Source organism: Anticarsia gemmatalis, chromosome 24 (assembly GCF_050436995.1).
Source record: "Anticarsia gemmatalis isolate Benzon Research Colony breed Stoneville strain chromosome 24, ilAntGemm2 primary, whole genome shotgun sequence".
Classification (NCBI taxonomy): domain Eukaryota; kingdom Metazoa; phylum Arthropoda; class Insecta; order Lepidoptera; family Erebidae; genus Anticarsia; species Anticarsia gemmatalis.
The window spans coordinates 5,601,503-5,617,550 of NC_134768.1; the positions used below are offsets into that span (position 1 = coordinate 5,601,503).

The 16,048-nt window shown below is 36.8% G+C and overlaps 2 protein-coding genes across 2 annotated transcripts; one reads left to right on the forward strand and one right to left on the reverse strand.

Moving 5' to 3' along the window:
- Nucleotides 1-527: 527 nt before the first annotated feature.
- Nucleotides 528-2,881, forward strand: LOC142983642 (protein SHQ1 homolog). Its single transcript, XM_076130623.1, has one exon. It carries the CDS (start codon nt 742-744, stop codon nt 2,131-2,133), a length of 1,392 nt encoding a protein of 463 aa, XP_075986738.1. The 5' UTR covers nt 528-741; the 3' UTR covers nt 2,134-2,881.
- Nucleotides 2,882-7,009: 4,128 nt separating this feature from the next.
- LOC142983394 (MICOS complex subunit Mic60-like) lies at nt 7,010-15,197 on the reverse strand. The gene is made up of 17 exons (XM_076130231.1): nt 15,034-15,197; nt 14,212-14,408; nt 13,743-13,799; nt 13,332-13,477; nt 12,894-13,020; nt 12,350-12,513; nt 11,789-11,914; nt 11,282-11,354; nt 11,067-11,167; nt 10,633-10,743; nt 10,131-10,248; nt 9,672-9,809; nt 9,217-9,320; nt 8,765-8,866; nt 7,816-7,904; nt 7,412-7,590; nt 7,010-7,113 (listed from the first exon to the last, which is right to left on the reverse strand). The coding sequence occupies exons 1-16, from the start codon at nt 15,195-15,197 to the stop codon at nt 7,413-7,415; spliced, it is 1,995 nt and encodes a 664-aa protein (XP_075986346.1). The 3' UTR covers nt 7,010-7,113; nt 7,412.
- Between the last annotated feature and the right edge of the window lie 851 nt (nt 15,198-16,048).

A 16,048-nucleotide genomic window follows, 5' to 3' on the forward strand; every position in this document is an offset into this window, starting at 1 on the left:
CTGTATACAATCACTTCATGTGTGAAAGGAGCAAAACTGAGTTAATGAAAGCGGTATTTGACACCCACGAATTCCGCCCACCCTAATAATACACTGGTATATCTTAAAATAGACTTCATTGAGATGAAAGATTTCCTGTAGCCGTTTTTAAATATTTTCCTCCCCAATAGTGACTCGATGGAAAGATATTTCAGTACATGGTAGTTAGATAAACAAAGTTCGAAACGAACTTATTTTAAATTATTTTTAACTTTGCATAAACAAAACGTAGCTGTCAAATCTTGTTTTATTTTAAACTAAACTAGTTAGAAGCGCCTGTTGTATCGACTAAAATTATTTTTCTTTAGCGTATGGACAGACTTTGAAACAATAATATATGGTAAAAAATATGTAAATAAAACATTCACATACAAGAAAGTCAAAACAAAACATTGCATAAGTAGAAATAAGTATCACCGGAACAGTTCAGTAACATATAATAGAATCGATATTTAAACTAAAAACGATTTTAGTTGGATGGTATAGACCTACACCTCTCTATCTATCACAATAACCAAAAAAAACAGTTGTTAAAAAAAAGCGTGTGCTCATGCCGTGCTCCTCGTCGGTGTGTCTATTCAAAGAGTAAAATATCGTGTGTTGTGCATCGGTTCGATCGACTGCGCGCTGCGTTGCATTTTTATCATTTAAAATTATATGACCTTTGTTAACTATATGTGTTAATGTCACTGTGGCCGTAAAATGTTGACTCCACGGTTTAAATTGACTCAAGATGATGGGCACGTTTATATAAACGTCCACGCTCCGTACACAAACATCGGAGACACAGAGATCGATGTGGAAGGTGAGAACTTCCTCTTTGTTTCGAGCCCTTATTTTTTGCGGCTTCGTCTTCCGGGTAAAATCGTCGATAATGACAGCTCCAAAGGTTCCTATATTTGCGACTCCGGAGATTTTAACTTAACTTTCGATAAGGAAGTCCCGGGAGAGCACTTTGAGAATTTGGACATGATTACTAGCCTTTTGGCTCCGAGAGACATACCGGACATGAACCCCGACCTCGTCGAAATGCTCGAAGAAGATGGCATCACGTTAGATACCGAGAACGACAATGACACTGGCAACAAATACACATTCGGATTCGCAAATAAAATTACGACGGAATTTAGTAACATTGGAACAGAGTTTCCTCAGATATTTGAATTGAGAGTGCCTGAGAATGTCACCATAGAAGAACGTCACACAATGAGAATTAAACACGAAAATGATAAATTTTCTTCTGACCATTATTTAGCTGATCTTTATGATACTGAGTTATTAGAACCTTATTTGAATGCAACAGTTTATCCAAATGGTCAGAATGTGGATAGTGAAATTGAATTCACTGAAGCTGAAGTAGGGGTGCTGAAAGAGCTCCCTAACAAACATTACTTGCTCACTAAAACCGAATACAAGCAGGTCTTGTATGGATTAGTTGATATTCTTTACGGGTATTGCTATGACAAGCGAACCACTCTTAACGAAAGCACTGTTGAATCAAGTTGGACTATAAACAAACTCTCATCTACTCTGAGCTGGTTTTGCACATTCAATGATACAAGACAAGTCTTGATCGCATGCTACAGACGAGCTCTTATACATCCAATCTTCAGAAACTTTCATCTATGTACCAAAGTAAAGAATGATTTAGTGAAATTGTTCCAAAAAGGCAAGAAATCTATTATCAAATGTATGATTGAGATTCATCAAATGTTCAACGCAAGTAATGATGCTCGGTACATTTTAAACCAACTGTACATCAAAGACTATTTAATATTTCTACAGAAATGTAGATCGGAGGAGTTAAATGAACTGTGCAACAATATAGCTAACATTGATCTATCCAAAGACGATTTGGAGTTAGAACTGCACGAATTAGAACAAGCTGCAGAGATGGTTAAACAGGAGGAAATGGCAGTGATGCAAAATGAAATGGCTGTGCAAATGGCATCAATGTCTTTACTTCCAGGCTTACAAAAAACCAACGAGTTATATTACGATGATGATAGTGATGATGATTCCGATTCATCTTCTGATAGTAGTGATTCGTCCGATGATTCGTCTGAGCTTGACTCCGATGATGACCCATCCTGACATCAACCGGATTCCTAGGACAGGTGTTGCAAGGGATTGTGAGTGATCTGTACTGAAGACTGAATTTAGGTAATGGAAGTGTTATGGTGTATTCGGAACATTCTCAGAATGTGTTTATGCAAAAGTTATATATTATGATATAACTTGAACTCAGATTTTAATGTTAAGTTTAGTGAGTAGATGTTACAATGTAATTCAATTTATGCAGCTTTAGTTTCACATGTTATAATCAAGTTAAAATGGTTCATGTTCAAACCATAGTCTAGACAAACTTCTCTAATATAAATATGTACCTATTATATTATATTCATATAACATGATATAAAAAGCAACTCTTAATAGTAAATGTCTATAATATTGCAACTACAATAATATTAGTGTAGAAAAATTCAATTAAATATTCAATCAATGGTATGCTTAGTTATTGTTTGTCAGTGATTAACTGGAAACTGTTTATGTAAACAAATCATGTATAATATGTACACAATACAGTACCTATGTTTGCACTAAAATATTTAGCATTTTTTAATCACTCTTTAGCCCACTTTGGAAATGTATCTTTAAATAATCTTAATCAAATTCACATTCATAGTAATCTTGTCCTTAGCAGTCACATAGAATCTAATTAGTATTGACAAAGCCTAGCCGTAATTTGCAATAACCTAGCTGTTTCTTCAATTCTATAATAATCAGGATTATATTGAACTATTGAAAGTGTACTATATTGTAATATAGAATTTTAGATTTATGTATGTTTGTTTCATTGCGACTACTATTATTACTAGATGACTCGCGCGGCTCCCCTCGTACAAATAATTTGAGCACTATTTCCGCCACTTAGGCCCATGTAACAATAAGGGTAGATCCAGCCTTATGATTGCGTAGCCATAGGCAAAAGTTCGCGTCCGCTGTAAGTTCGCGTCGCGTAAGAATTTGTTGCTTTGTATCAATTTCTATGGTACTGCGTCTTCTGAATCGGTATTTCGGCGCCGTAGAAATTCATACTAATTGACACTTACGATCCGAGACCTTTAGGGACCTAGGCCTATAGGCCTTTAGTTATTGCTGGCGTCTAATAAAAATTATATATATGGGACTATATTTAACTGTTGTTGTTGTTAGTATTGAAAAGGGAACATAAATAACAAAGACCAAAGTTTTGATTTACAAATATAAATAATTTATTTTATTCGCAAATACGTAATATCATTTCATTTTAAATACAGTTAATAACAAACTTTTTCCATTCCTTTAAAAGAAGTTCAAAGTGATATATGATTCCAAGTTCTATTTACGCTTATATGTAGGAGGTTCATAATAGGCAAATCTGAAATTAGGTTTATAGATTTCAGGTATCTTATACTCTTCATACAAAACAGGGGCTGCCCATTTCGTATCTTCGAATCTATGATCCACATATTCAGGTTTAAATAATCCCAGGAATGCATCGTACAAGAAATCTAGAACAGGATACGTGTCTATCACAGTGAAATAGTGAACTATCTGACGTGAGCGAAGTTTCATTGAGAAAGCAAGCATTCCGGATAGACCGTCGTTGCGATAGTCGGTGTCTCTGTCCATATAATGCAACGGTGCTCCAGAATCTAGACCATATCTTGCCCAATTTCCGTAGACACAGTGAAACCAGTGCCATTCGGTCTGAAAATTGTAAATGATATAAGATTATAACACTGAACAACATCCATTTAGTATTAAACTGGATAAATACACAGTAGTAGATGCAAATGTGTCTATATAAAGTCTGCAGTATTGTCCCTCTATCTACAGTTTCACCCATTTTTTTTTGAAGTCGTGTACATTGTAAGGACAGTGTATTATGGTCTTGTACCTTATTTAATTCTTACGAGGTACAATGTAGGATGAAGGTTTATTAGGTACTCATATTGTTTAAACAAAATTTATTAATAACTAAGAAATTAGGAGAATTAATAATTACCTTAGGACATGGGAATAAATATGAATCATGTACTTTTACACCATATTTGATATAAGGCAGTGGTCGTCTATTGTAAGCCTTTATGAACATATACCCAACGATAACATGGACATCATACGAACGTGGTATCGTATGTGTAAATACTTTCCTGGAAATAATACACAACGATTAATACTATATATGTACATTATGTATACCGATCAGAGTCGAGACCATTTTTACGCAGTTGTTAGAAAAAAATAGGTTTCTTGAATATAAACTGATATTGTCGTGAGGTTTACGGTCTCGGTGAACTCGAGCCGTAGTTGATTCCACGACCGGCTCAGTAGTAGCGGCGTTTTGATAACTTTTACAAACCGAAAATAGTTCAAAAGATTTTACTTTACTTAACTTACCATGTAGATCCAGCTTTTTGACATATCACAGTTCTCAAAAGTGAACCGCGAAATCCGGAAAATCGGATTGTCATAGCCCATAGAGACAAATCGTACATACAAGGCAGTGGATGGGATGCATTTGCTTGGTAGTCGAATTTATACTGAAAATTAATATTTTATTGTCAAGTATTATTATGTAAAAAAGTACCGATAGCCGAGTGTTTTCGGCATGCGCCTCCCTCGCAAGTAGTCAAAGGCTCGAACATTGAGTTTTGGAAGTTAAGTGTGTATTAGGAATAATTTTTTTCTCATAGTAACGGTGAAGAAAAACATCGTGACCTGTATACTCATGATGTCTTTGTCACTTTATCTTTATATTGAGGGCATGCAAAGTTCTCAACACACATGCAGCCATCGCGGTGGACTCAAGCCTAACCCCTCCCTTACTCTGAAGGAGACCTTAAGCCAATAGTGAAAAAGTCGGTCAATAATAATCGGCATACTTACTAAAGGATGATAATGAATACGTGCAGGCGTCACATAAGCTGTTGAGTTATATAAATCATAATTATCGTAGTCATGATACGCTCCTAATATCTCTTCAAGTGAGAATTGTTGGCGAAAGTTTCTTAGCACCACTTCTGTAGACGTGGCTGATGTTAGAATATGTCTGGTGGAGATCACCGCACAGGCTCCAAGGACGTGCTGCCTTCGGTACGCAGTTGAGCAGTAACAGCCTAGCATATCTGCTTTTTCCTGTAAAATGGGTCAGACTAAAATAGGTACACATATCTTTCAGCACTTGAGAAATAAATCTTGGTACTGATGGTCAATGTAATAATAAGTATCTTAGGAGAACTCGCACACGGTCATCTGATTCCAAACTAATCAGATCTTGTCCTATAGTACCTATACGACTTGCTTATATACTTCTAAACACATACTTATGTAACTTAATTTTCATCCAGGTTCAAAACGAATACTGCTCATCACTCAAATAGTTGTACTTGGTGGGATTCGGACCCACCACACGCGGTTACTATACATTCGCGCTAACTGCTACGGTTATTACGGCAAGGTTGATCATTGTACCCGGGTTAATATACATTCACTTTGAGTGAGTTATAAAGTGATTGATTACTCACTCTCCAATACCATCGGATAGTTTGTTTATAATGTGGCGAGAGACGATAAGGTCTATTTACTTCACCGTAGAACTTAGGATTGAACTGTATGAACTTGTCTTCTTCAACACGGAAATCTGGAGTGTGGGAACGATCTGGAACCTCAACAGTGTCGGAACCATTGACCCTCATCGGCGGCAGGGTAGTGTACGCGCCTGGGTAATGCCATCTTTCAACCCAGCAGACGTGTTGCATTATAGGATTTCTCCAACCGTGTCCCGTGACGTACGGGATTAAGAAATATGTTGTAACCGCCAACCACCTGAAGAGTAAACAAGTTTAGTTGTATCAGGTATCGAACCCGAGATGTTGTGATCAGCAGTCGTATACACTACCCCCTAGATCACAAACATCCTACTAAGGTAGGTAGGTACATATTACTGTAAATAAGTTAGAACACAGAATCAATTAGATACTTACCATTTTAGTAGGCTTAAATCCATCTTGATGTCTGTTAAATTTAAATTAATTCATAAACAAACAAAATACTATCGTCATGCCTATTTAGCCCAAGGTATTAAAACCACTGTCACCTCGGCGCAACTACTATCACCGCAAGGTATGTTACTTTATCAAAGCAGAGCACTGCAAGATTCCTCTTTTATGGCTATCTGTCGAGAATCAGTGTTACCACCGTTAACAGCTAACTTAACATTAAGGAATTATAACATGTCATGTGCCAATGCATAATGTGTTTTTTCGACTTATAATAAACGTAACAAACACTTACCTGTGGGTAAACGCAAATAATGAGAATAAATTCTTATAATAAAAAATCGAACACAAAAAAATATATCGTCATATTTATTTTTTTATTCTACCAATCGATTAGGATAATACGGTACCTAACATGAAAAATTTAATATATGGATTCCAACAAATACACCAAATGTCTGTCAAATTTAATAAAAAATGTAAAGCATAGTTTGATTCTTGATGGTCATTACAATCTTTGATGTAGCAACTCTAAATTATTCGTTAAATGTTTTTTCCGGTCTTCTTTCGCAGCATGCATTCGTTTGTCTCGTCTCGTAAAAATGCAGGTATTGACATTTTTGCTGGGATTGTTACGTGTGTAGTACACATATTGATTAATAGCCTGGACTTACACACAAGTACTTATAGGTACTTTTTACCCAGAATAAAGCAAAATTTGCTTTATTCTGCTTATTTAATGTAGTTAGATCACAAACCGCGAAAAAATACTCTCTCTTACTCATTCTTCTTATATTTTCTATACATGGGTCTCTACTGTGATTAGGTACCTACCTACCTAGTAGGTAAATGGCAAAACGTGATTTAATGTGTGCATGTATGTAAGTATGTTTCAGTAAAAATAAAACAATAATATAAGTATAATCACATAATATAATTAAAAACAAGAAAAATAAATACAAGGGTTTCAAAAATTACATTTGTTTAAATTCGAAGACGTTTCACTTTTCAATTTCAATATTTAGTTCTGAAACAAAACTGTCGTTAGTTATAAAGTAGGTAATATTGATACGTTTGAAATGTTACAAATGGGTACCTTTGCAATTAACAAATGTAGGGAAAATTTGGGGTATTGTATTCTGTAAATAATTTTCAATCAATACATAGTTACATACACGTAACAATAGTTACATACATCTATTTAGAGCCCGAACGTAATATCGGCGGCCATTATCAGCATAAGCATCGCGGTGACTGAATAAGTATACGGTGCTGAACGGGTTGTACGGGTAGTCGCTAGACTAAGAAGTAGATGATTCTCTTACACTATATGTATTGTAATCCCATCGCAGCAGCGTGTGCCAGTACGGCCTCAGCAGCCTGGCGCACTTCGAGGTGAGTCCGCGCAGCCTCGTACCACTGATGCGCAGCCAGCCTCGAGGCGCCCTTCAGCGAGTTCACGTAACGCAGCGCCGCCGCTAAATTACCACGTTCTACCCAAAATCTGTCAGAATACAATTTTTACTATAAAGCTACCGTAGAGCTTAGTCGTTCCGTTTTCGTAAAGAAAGATCCCTGGAAGGCCAAGGAATCCAACTGATTTCATCGCGTACGGTTGCCTTTTTGCTACGGCAAGGTTTTTTATTTTGGACATACAGAAAATATTTGTGAAAGATAGATAAAATTTAAAGATGCGTTAAAAGAATATTGAAAATAAGAATAATTATACCTTGCTCTTTGTAGTAAATCGAAAGTGTCTAAATCTGGAGACGGCTCTTCCGGAATTTTATCATACTCTGCTTGTGGGATTCCAGATATCTAAACATAAAATATACTATTAAGATTTTATATTAACTATAGATAAGGAATTTTTATCCTCGGTAAAGAGGCAGTTCTCTTTTACTTTCAATAAAACTTTCGGGAAATTAGGGCAAACTTACGTTTAGTTGCGTAACTCTCTAATTGTTCGCTGACCGAAAAATATAAGGCCATATACATATAAAATCAAGTTTAAATGTATGTTCCAAAGTATAAACACATTCAGACACTACATGCAAAGCGGCCACACTTCCATCGATCTTGGCAAAAATAACTTAGCCTCGTTCGTCGCATGTTGATCGATATTACTTAAATATAAGTTTCTGACGGCTGTCTCTTTTATGTTTCAATCTTCCCTGCAATATTCTCAGTACCTACGTTCTAGAACTATTTTCACGTTAGATTGTAGGTTTGATACGAGTATCTACGAGATTTAATAGAGATGTTGTTTAGTAATCCGCCTGTTCTGTTATCTCTTTGGCTTATATTTAGAAGCAGCTTATACCTTTATGAAATCATATTTAATTAAGTAACCTTTTAACAGCTCCATTTGGCATGGCAATTCCAAACAATCATGTACCTTGGTAAAACTCTACGATAGAAACATTCTAGCATAATCAACGAATACGAATATTCGTTGAAATTTCATTTATTTTACAGGAATATAGGGCATGTTTATCCGTTACTGCCTACCCCTTGTCAAAATAGAATAGGAAAAGATCCTAAACAATAATTTAATTTTTTAATAAGTATTTTTCTGAAATATTTGACGAACTATAGTAGGCCCTCAGTACCTCCCTACATTGAAATTTTCCAAATAAGTCCTGTAATATTCAATAGTCCTTTGGCACAAATATTACCTTCATAAAGAGTAATGCAGCCTGCAACCAAGATAGAATATAGACTGGCATAGGACCTCCGTCTTCTTCTACCAGGGCCACTCGCAATGCGGTACTCTCCATCTGAACACGTGTACAACTTCACAGATATTATTACTTGTTGTCTATTTATACAGTCAGTCTTAAAAGTTGTTTGATATAGAATAGCATGCTCGCTTAACAACACGTGTGGCAACAAAGCGTGTTGTTTGTAAAGTGATGGCAAGATTATTTATTTTACGTTTGAAATTTTAATGTGTTAAGCGGCTTATTAGCTAAGTATATGTATATCTACTTAGCTAATATTACACGTATATATCCACAACACAGTTACAATATATAATTTAAGGACTGTCTAAAGACTGTCATTGGTTATGATCAACATTATTAATGATTACTGATACACGTGATTTTTTATTTATTTTTGTACTTACTAATTTGTATCTATCTTTGAGCACGCTCTCAGGCATGAGTCCGTTCTCACGAACTGCCGGGGGTATAGACTTCAGCACAGTCAATACTAGTTTATCCGTGCCGTCTGAAAAATATCATATGTTCAGTTTAACTATCCCTAATAACGAAGCAAAGAATTTACAACGTTGTTGCTACGACGCTACAGTTTGTCTACGTCGTAGAACTGCTACGGTCGTTAAATTGTACCTAAATGTATGCCTGTAACGTCCGAGACAAGACTTTACTATCGAAAATCTAGAGGAGATGTGCACGAACGGAGGATACGCAAATTCCTGTGGTGTAAACTGACTTACAAGAATCGTATGAACGCGTTAAATCTTAAAGACATCATAGACCCATCAAAATAAGCGTGCAACCTAGACGGCTACTAGGGAAAACGATAATTATATCTTGGTTGTTCTGGCAAAGGCTTTACCTGAAGCTTTCTCGATGGCATTGAGTTCTCTATTGATATTAATGTTGCGGCCTCCTTTCTTAGTGGCTGCGAGAAGAGACGCGCCCGCCGTCCAAAGTTCTTGAGATCTGCGCGTGTCACGCTCGGCTTTCAATCGTGCTGAACAAAGATATCACAGGGAATTCATACAAGTTATGTTCTCATTCAGTGATTAATTTTGATGGGCACTGTTATCTATCGTCAAGTAATTTCGGGCTCGGTAAGGAAACAATACCAAGAAGCAAAATGTACATTTTAGCAAGACATTAGGTATTTGTTAAAATAAGACTTTATTTGGCATTACAGGCTGCCCCATGCAATGCCCAAAATGTATGAACATGTAATGCCAAAAAGGTATGAACAAAACGTTGTAGTATCTAAGCACCCTTTCTAGCATTCACTTGAAAGATGTTAAGAGAAAGTTGATATGAACATTAGTACCGTTAAGTTTATCCTCGACTGCAGCTAGTTTGACAGCCATGTCAGCAAGTTGTGCCGCAAACACACGCTTCTCGGCCGCCACTCGGTCCGCCACCAACTTCGCTAACTTGACCTTTGTCTAGAATATAACAAAATAAATATAACATTCCATGGTATCTAAAATAAATAAACGTTACATGCGGTTGTCTGATACAAAACTAAGCATAGCCTAAATTGAGGCTCACAACAAATACTCGTTCACAAAACAAATAATTATCCTGAGTGGTATTCGAACCAACTACAGGCGAGGTTACCACGTTAATCACTGCGCCAAACGTGCAATAAATATATTTACCCGTTATTTATTTAAGAATTTATGTATGTCACTCATGTTCGTATGTAAAGATCTCTAGTATATGCCAACTTCGGTAGCAAATTTTATATAGGTACCTAAGCAGATTACGCGGGGAGAATGTCTAAGCAGTATTTACTTACCTATTAAATAGGTATAAGTAACTCTTACCTCTTTCTCCTTCTGTTCCAGTCTTGTTTTCATCAACTCTTCGTGTCTCTGCTTTTGTTTCAAAATCAATTCTTTCAAGAGCTTATCATTGTCCGCCCTTTGCTTGTCGTACTGATAAACAATATGGATAAAAATATTAAAATAGGAAACATTTTCAAAAATAAATAAGATTAGTGATTAAGACTTACGTTGCGCGACTATCTATACTCGGGTAATTACAAACGTTCGAACTCCGTCATAATCACATTTGTATGAGCGGGAGAGAGCAGCCAAATTATATGACGTAGTTCGCACGTTTGTAATGGTCCGGTTGTGATAAAAGAAAAAAAAAATACGGTGTCTCGGAGGTATAAGATTAACAAGCGTAGTATTTAATTATGGATAGGTACTACTTAGACCACACCTAACACAGATAAATAAATTCTTAAACATACCCTTTGTTTAAACTCTTTATCCATTTCGGCTCTCTTTTTAGAGAGGGCAGATTGTAGAGCGTATTCCCTCGCTTTCTTCTTTTCTTTACACTGTGGCAACACTGTAATATAGACAAACTATGGTAATTTAGTATTGACTCCTAAAACGCCATGACTTATACTGAGGAGAAAGCAAAGGAGTGTGAAGAATGAATAAATGTTTAACTTTTACTTACTATCATAAGCGCGATTGACACGCTCGGACATTCCTTCAGTGGCATCCTTCAACTCCTGATTTAGTTGATTAATCTGAAAAAATAGAACTATTTAACAGTATTTACTATATAGGTATACAGACATTCGACTAAAAGGTCAGGTGTGTAGTACTCGTAAGTCGTAACCGGCAATCCTCTATGGTAAGATGTAAAAATGTTAATGAGGCAAGGAAGTTTGTAAAGATCTTTGGAAGTAGCAAGTTCTTTGGTCTCTGCCTCGTGCCTACCCATACGGTAAAAAGGCTTGATTTATGTATGAATGCACGTAATTATGTAGACATTTATTTTGCAGTGATTACAGTACGTGTTACAAAACTTTTATAGATAAACTAAAACCTACCTAGATCGCTGTCTAAAATTACAGCTGCCTAAAATAAGTGAAGTTATTTTTGAGTATATCATGAGTAGACGGACGCAAAGGACTTCCTATAATAAGTAGAATGATTAGTAATAGCAAAAAATACTCACATATCTATAAGTATGGTATAACAAGATGTCAGGATCGCCTCCTATGTGCGGTTTCTTCGACAAGTATTTCAGCCCAGGGTAGAGGCATTCATTCTCAGATGTATATTTGTCTATTATCATTTCAACCTGATAAATAAAACAACGTGATCATAATTTCATCTAGGGGCAAGTCTTTTGATTGCTAACTTCGCTAAATAGTAAATTTGCTATTTGACCGGACAAGCACGCATCAAAATGGACATCACGTCTAATTACGAGTCTCGATTCTTTTTAAAATTTCTTTGAGAATGTTCTCATTAGTAGTAGGTATTATGGAGTATAGCAACCTACCTTGTACAAGGCAGGCAAATACAGACTCGTCCTCTATTACCTACATAGGAGCAACGAAATTGCGGCGGAGTGGGGTGTGACGTTGAAAAACAATATCTTTGCTTGACAATACTATGATGGTTGGCATAACAGTCTTCGAAAAATAGCTGATTTCAGTACCTCAAACTGGCCGCTGCTGTAGCCGAATATGGAAAAAGACTACATTACTCTAAAGATAATCAGAATCCATACCATCTCCCACTGGGTATCCATAACAAGTGACTTGTCGTTCTGCCATTGGAACTGCATACGAGAGCCCGTGTACAGTTGACGGAGATCCTTATGCAGCAACTTGGTCTTAGCAATCGCGTCCTTAGGGGCTTGCACTCCGCAGTCCAAATAACGGTTCAGTTCCTCTGTTGGGAAAATTTATGATAGAATAAAAGGGAAATTTAACATGCTGCTATCTTACTGCAGAAGCGAGTTTTCTCTTTTGCAGAAGATACAGAAGTCAAGCTTAAAATTTTCCACACTAACCAACCTAATGAGAAAAGGGAAATATTCCACTGATGATCAATCCAGTCAAGAGTCGTTTCCATTAGCGTTACAGCAAGCAGTTATTTCTAATACAAAGTAAAAAAAAAGGGTAAGGCACCTCATATTTCTTACGGATGTAAGTAATAGTTTGAGTGACGGAAAACGTTTGAAAAATACCTGGTCAAGCTCTTAACTAGGTACTTCTACAAAATTTGTGAAATCGTAATTATTGTTAAGATGAAAGATAGTCAAAGTTTACCAAATCTTTTCACAGCATCCTCAGCGTTTTTAATATGCTCCTTCACGAGATCAAGTCTCTCCTGCTTCACTTCATGCAGCTTCTTGAGTCCCTCTGCAGTGAAGTTTTTCATAGTTTCTTGTACTACCTGAAAAGTTTAATTCGTAATGTGTAGTTAAGTTTTAAACTGCGCCTTTTATAAGTAGGTACTTGTATACATAATTGCGAGACTGCATCCTCAAACTCTTGAGCTTGCACGACGTACCTTAACGATAAATTCGCACCCGAAACCAAGGAAGGAAATTGAGTCAGACAATAACGTTTTTTCAGCACCTTATTTTCTACAAGTAAACCTGAACTAAGGTGGTGAAAACCAATTTATGTATGTTTTATCACCTTCACTCTGTTTTAAGATACCCAAGAATAAAGTAAATATACTAAGTAAACGTGAAAAATTACCCCATTATAATAAGCGCACGCTTCCTTAGCGGTGTCGTAGTTGTTAACAGCAGTCTCGCCGAGTTCTTTGAGGCACCTCTCGACCTCACAGATGCCTTGTGTAAGTATCGGAGGCTTCGGACACTCGCATTTCTCCGGCGTTTCTTCTGAAATTTTACTCTATCTTTCTTAAATACCAAAATGGTATAAGTAAAGTGGTAGAAATATGATGTAATTTATAATTTATCACCACTATGCTACTGCTGGGCAAGAATTGTTTCCCGGAATGATGGCAGGTTAAGACCTTGAGTACTTACACCACGCTGGCTACATGCGGATTGGGGGACCTCAAACCCTCGTCCTCTTGCATGGGAAGCGTATGCTTAATAGACCATTTTAATAAATAATTATAAATTTATAGTATTTTCTAACCTTCCTCATCTTCTTCTTCGTCTTCTGGTTTCTCTTGTTTAGGACATACTGGTGGTTCTGATACAATGCAAATTGTAGAATAAGTATTAAAAAATAACATTCAAATACAGTTGGAATATCACTACAAAATATTAAGATCGAGATAAAGCAAATTAAAGGTATAAGCTTGTTAATCGATTGAAAAGTTACAATAATAATTAGGGTTGAGTTCAATGCATCAAATATGCAAGTTAAAGCCTAAAAAAATTACATTTCAGGACGAAATTAGTTAGAAGGTTAGAATGTTCGAAACACTAAGTGGGTACTAGGTACCTAAGTATACGTAAGTACTGATAAAATGTCATGAGGAGTGAATTGGTCATTCCAAAAGTGCAAATAAAAACTGTCAAAGAACTGAACCCCGAAACTGTTCTTGATAATATATTCTCTAAAAGTATAGCTTGTTTAAAAAAAATATTGAAAATAAAACCTTCGACTGGTTTCCCATCGAGCGAGCACTGCTTCGGTTTCTTATCATCGCTATAATCTTCGATATACTTCTTAAGATCGTCTATACACTTCTCAGCGTATTCGGCATACGACAGATTCTCTTGATACAATATTGCTATGAAGTCGTCCAGCCATGGAGCGTAGAGTGTCAACCAATCGCGGATCTCCGGTGTAGCTCTGTCATGAAAAATGTACGATGGTGTAGGATAAAATCTGCGCTCAACATAATCTAGGCAAGTATCGCCATCTACCGGCATACAGATAAAATAAAATATTATGGCTCTAATCCCCGGTTTCTAAGTACTTTTAACGGTAGTTTATCTATTCAATAGCGGTTTTTATATGAGTTTAAACGCTATTTAATAGATAAACTACCGCTAAATCTACCTCAGAAACCGGGGATAAATCGCACATGTTTATTTTGGATTTACCGTATTTACTTATGATTGAGATACCTTACAATATCTGTTTATATATCCTTGTTTTATTAACAGCAGCCCGTGTTCTCAACCAGGCATCACCGACTTAAAAATAAACTATAATTTGACGCCTCCATGGCGTAGTGGTTAAGATGCCATCACGCCGCTACCAGTACATCGAGAAGTCATGGGTTCGATTCCTACACGTACTTAATATTTTTTTTGTGCGATCCACAAATATTTGGGTAAATAGTTTCGAGTCTGGTTGTACTTTGCGTCCGTTGTTTGTATCTTTATAAAAGTGCCCGACTCAAGAGCAGTTCTTAGAGCGGGTGCCGTCTAAAAAAAATAAAAATAAGTACTACTACAGTATTTCAACTTACTTTGCAGCCACTATACCGACACCAGACAGAAAGAGTACGGTCATAGCAGCCCAGAACCACGTGTCGTCGGGCGGTGGTTTCGGCGGCGGCGGCGTAAAGGGGCAAGGTTCACGGGGACGTGGGTCATCAGTCTTGAGCGTCTTGACCGGCGGGAACTTCGTCATACACGCTATACGATAGTCGATTTGGCGGTGACGGTACTAGAATAGTGTAGTTGACGTAAGTTTTCCTAGTGCACAAATACGTCTTTCAAGTAAGTGGTCACTTTGGACATAGACCTAGCGCCTCTAACACAAAATGTCTTACAAGTCTTCTTAGTCAGAAAATATTCAAGTCTACTTCCAATAAGCTTGGGTATTTGCACCGCTAAGTTTTACGGCAGCCATGGTAGTAGCTCCAGGACTGGCCGCCAGTGGCGTCCCACCAAAGGCCGCTCCTATCATCTATTGATATTTATCACATTATTATATTTACTTACCAAAAGTGTTCTGATATTGAAAATACATGATGTGGCTCGAAACATACTAGATCAAGGTCTGATAAAAGCTTTATTTAATTTTAATTTGTAATTTTGCATATTTTACTTTGGCTCTATTCTAAAACTGTTGAAAAAATGTTATTTATAGTTTGACTTTTTGTCAGAAGTTGACTGTTAATGAAAAAGAAAGTGGAAAGAGTTTCAGATCGCCTGTAGTTTGGTTAACCAAAGAGTTATATTAGCATATAAGCATAACTTCACCAGAGAAACTGATTGAAACCGCAAAAATGTGCAAAAACCTAGGAAAAGTGGCACAGATTACAAACAATGCCTTAGGGCTCTTTCAATTTAGCCGTATCGTGTCGGACCGCAGCAGTGCCGAAACGGTGCGTTTGTCGTACGGTGCACGGACGGTCATTTGTTTTCATACAAATCGCACGGTGCGGCAACAGTGCGGTGTCGGTACCGAGAACGCACGACGGCAGGACGGCAACGTCGCAAGCTCCACGTGTTTATTTCGCTGTTGAATAGTGCGGT

What these genes read in the sequence shown, in the direction of transcription:
- LOC142983642 (XM_076130623.1), top strand. Translation starts at nt 742, where the DNA reads ATGTTGACTCCACGGTTTAAATTGACTCAAGATGATGGGCACGTTTAT.
- LOC142983394 (XM_076130231.1), bottom strand. Translation starts at nt 15,197, where the DNA reads ATGACGAAGTTCCCGCCGGTCAAGACGCTCAAGACTGATGACCCACGT. An exon ending in CGAAGAAGAAGATGAGGAAG is followed by an intron (nt 13,478 to 13,742) that starts GTTAGAAAATAC and finishes GTAAAATTTCAG; the next exon opens with AAGAAACGCCGGAGAAATGC. An exon ending in ATAAAGAGTTTAAACAAAGG is followed by an intron (nt 10,744 to 11,066) that starts GTATGTTTAAGA and finishes ATTGTTTATCAG; the next exon opens with TACGACAAGCAAAGGGCGGA.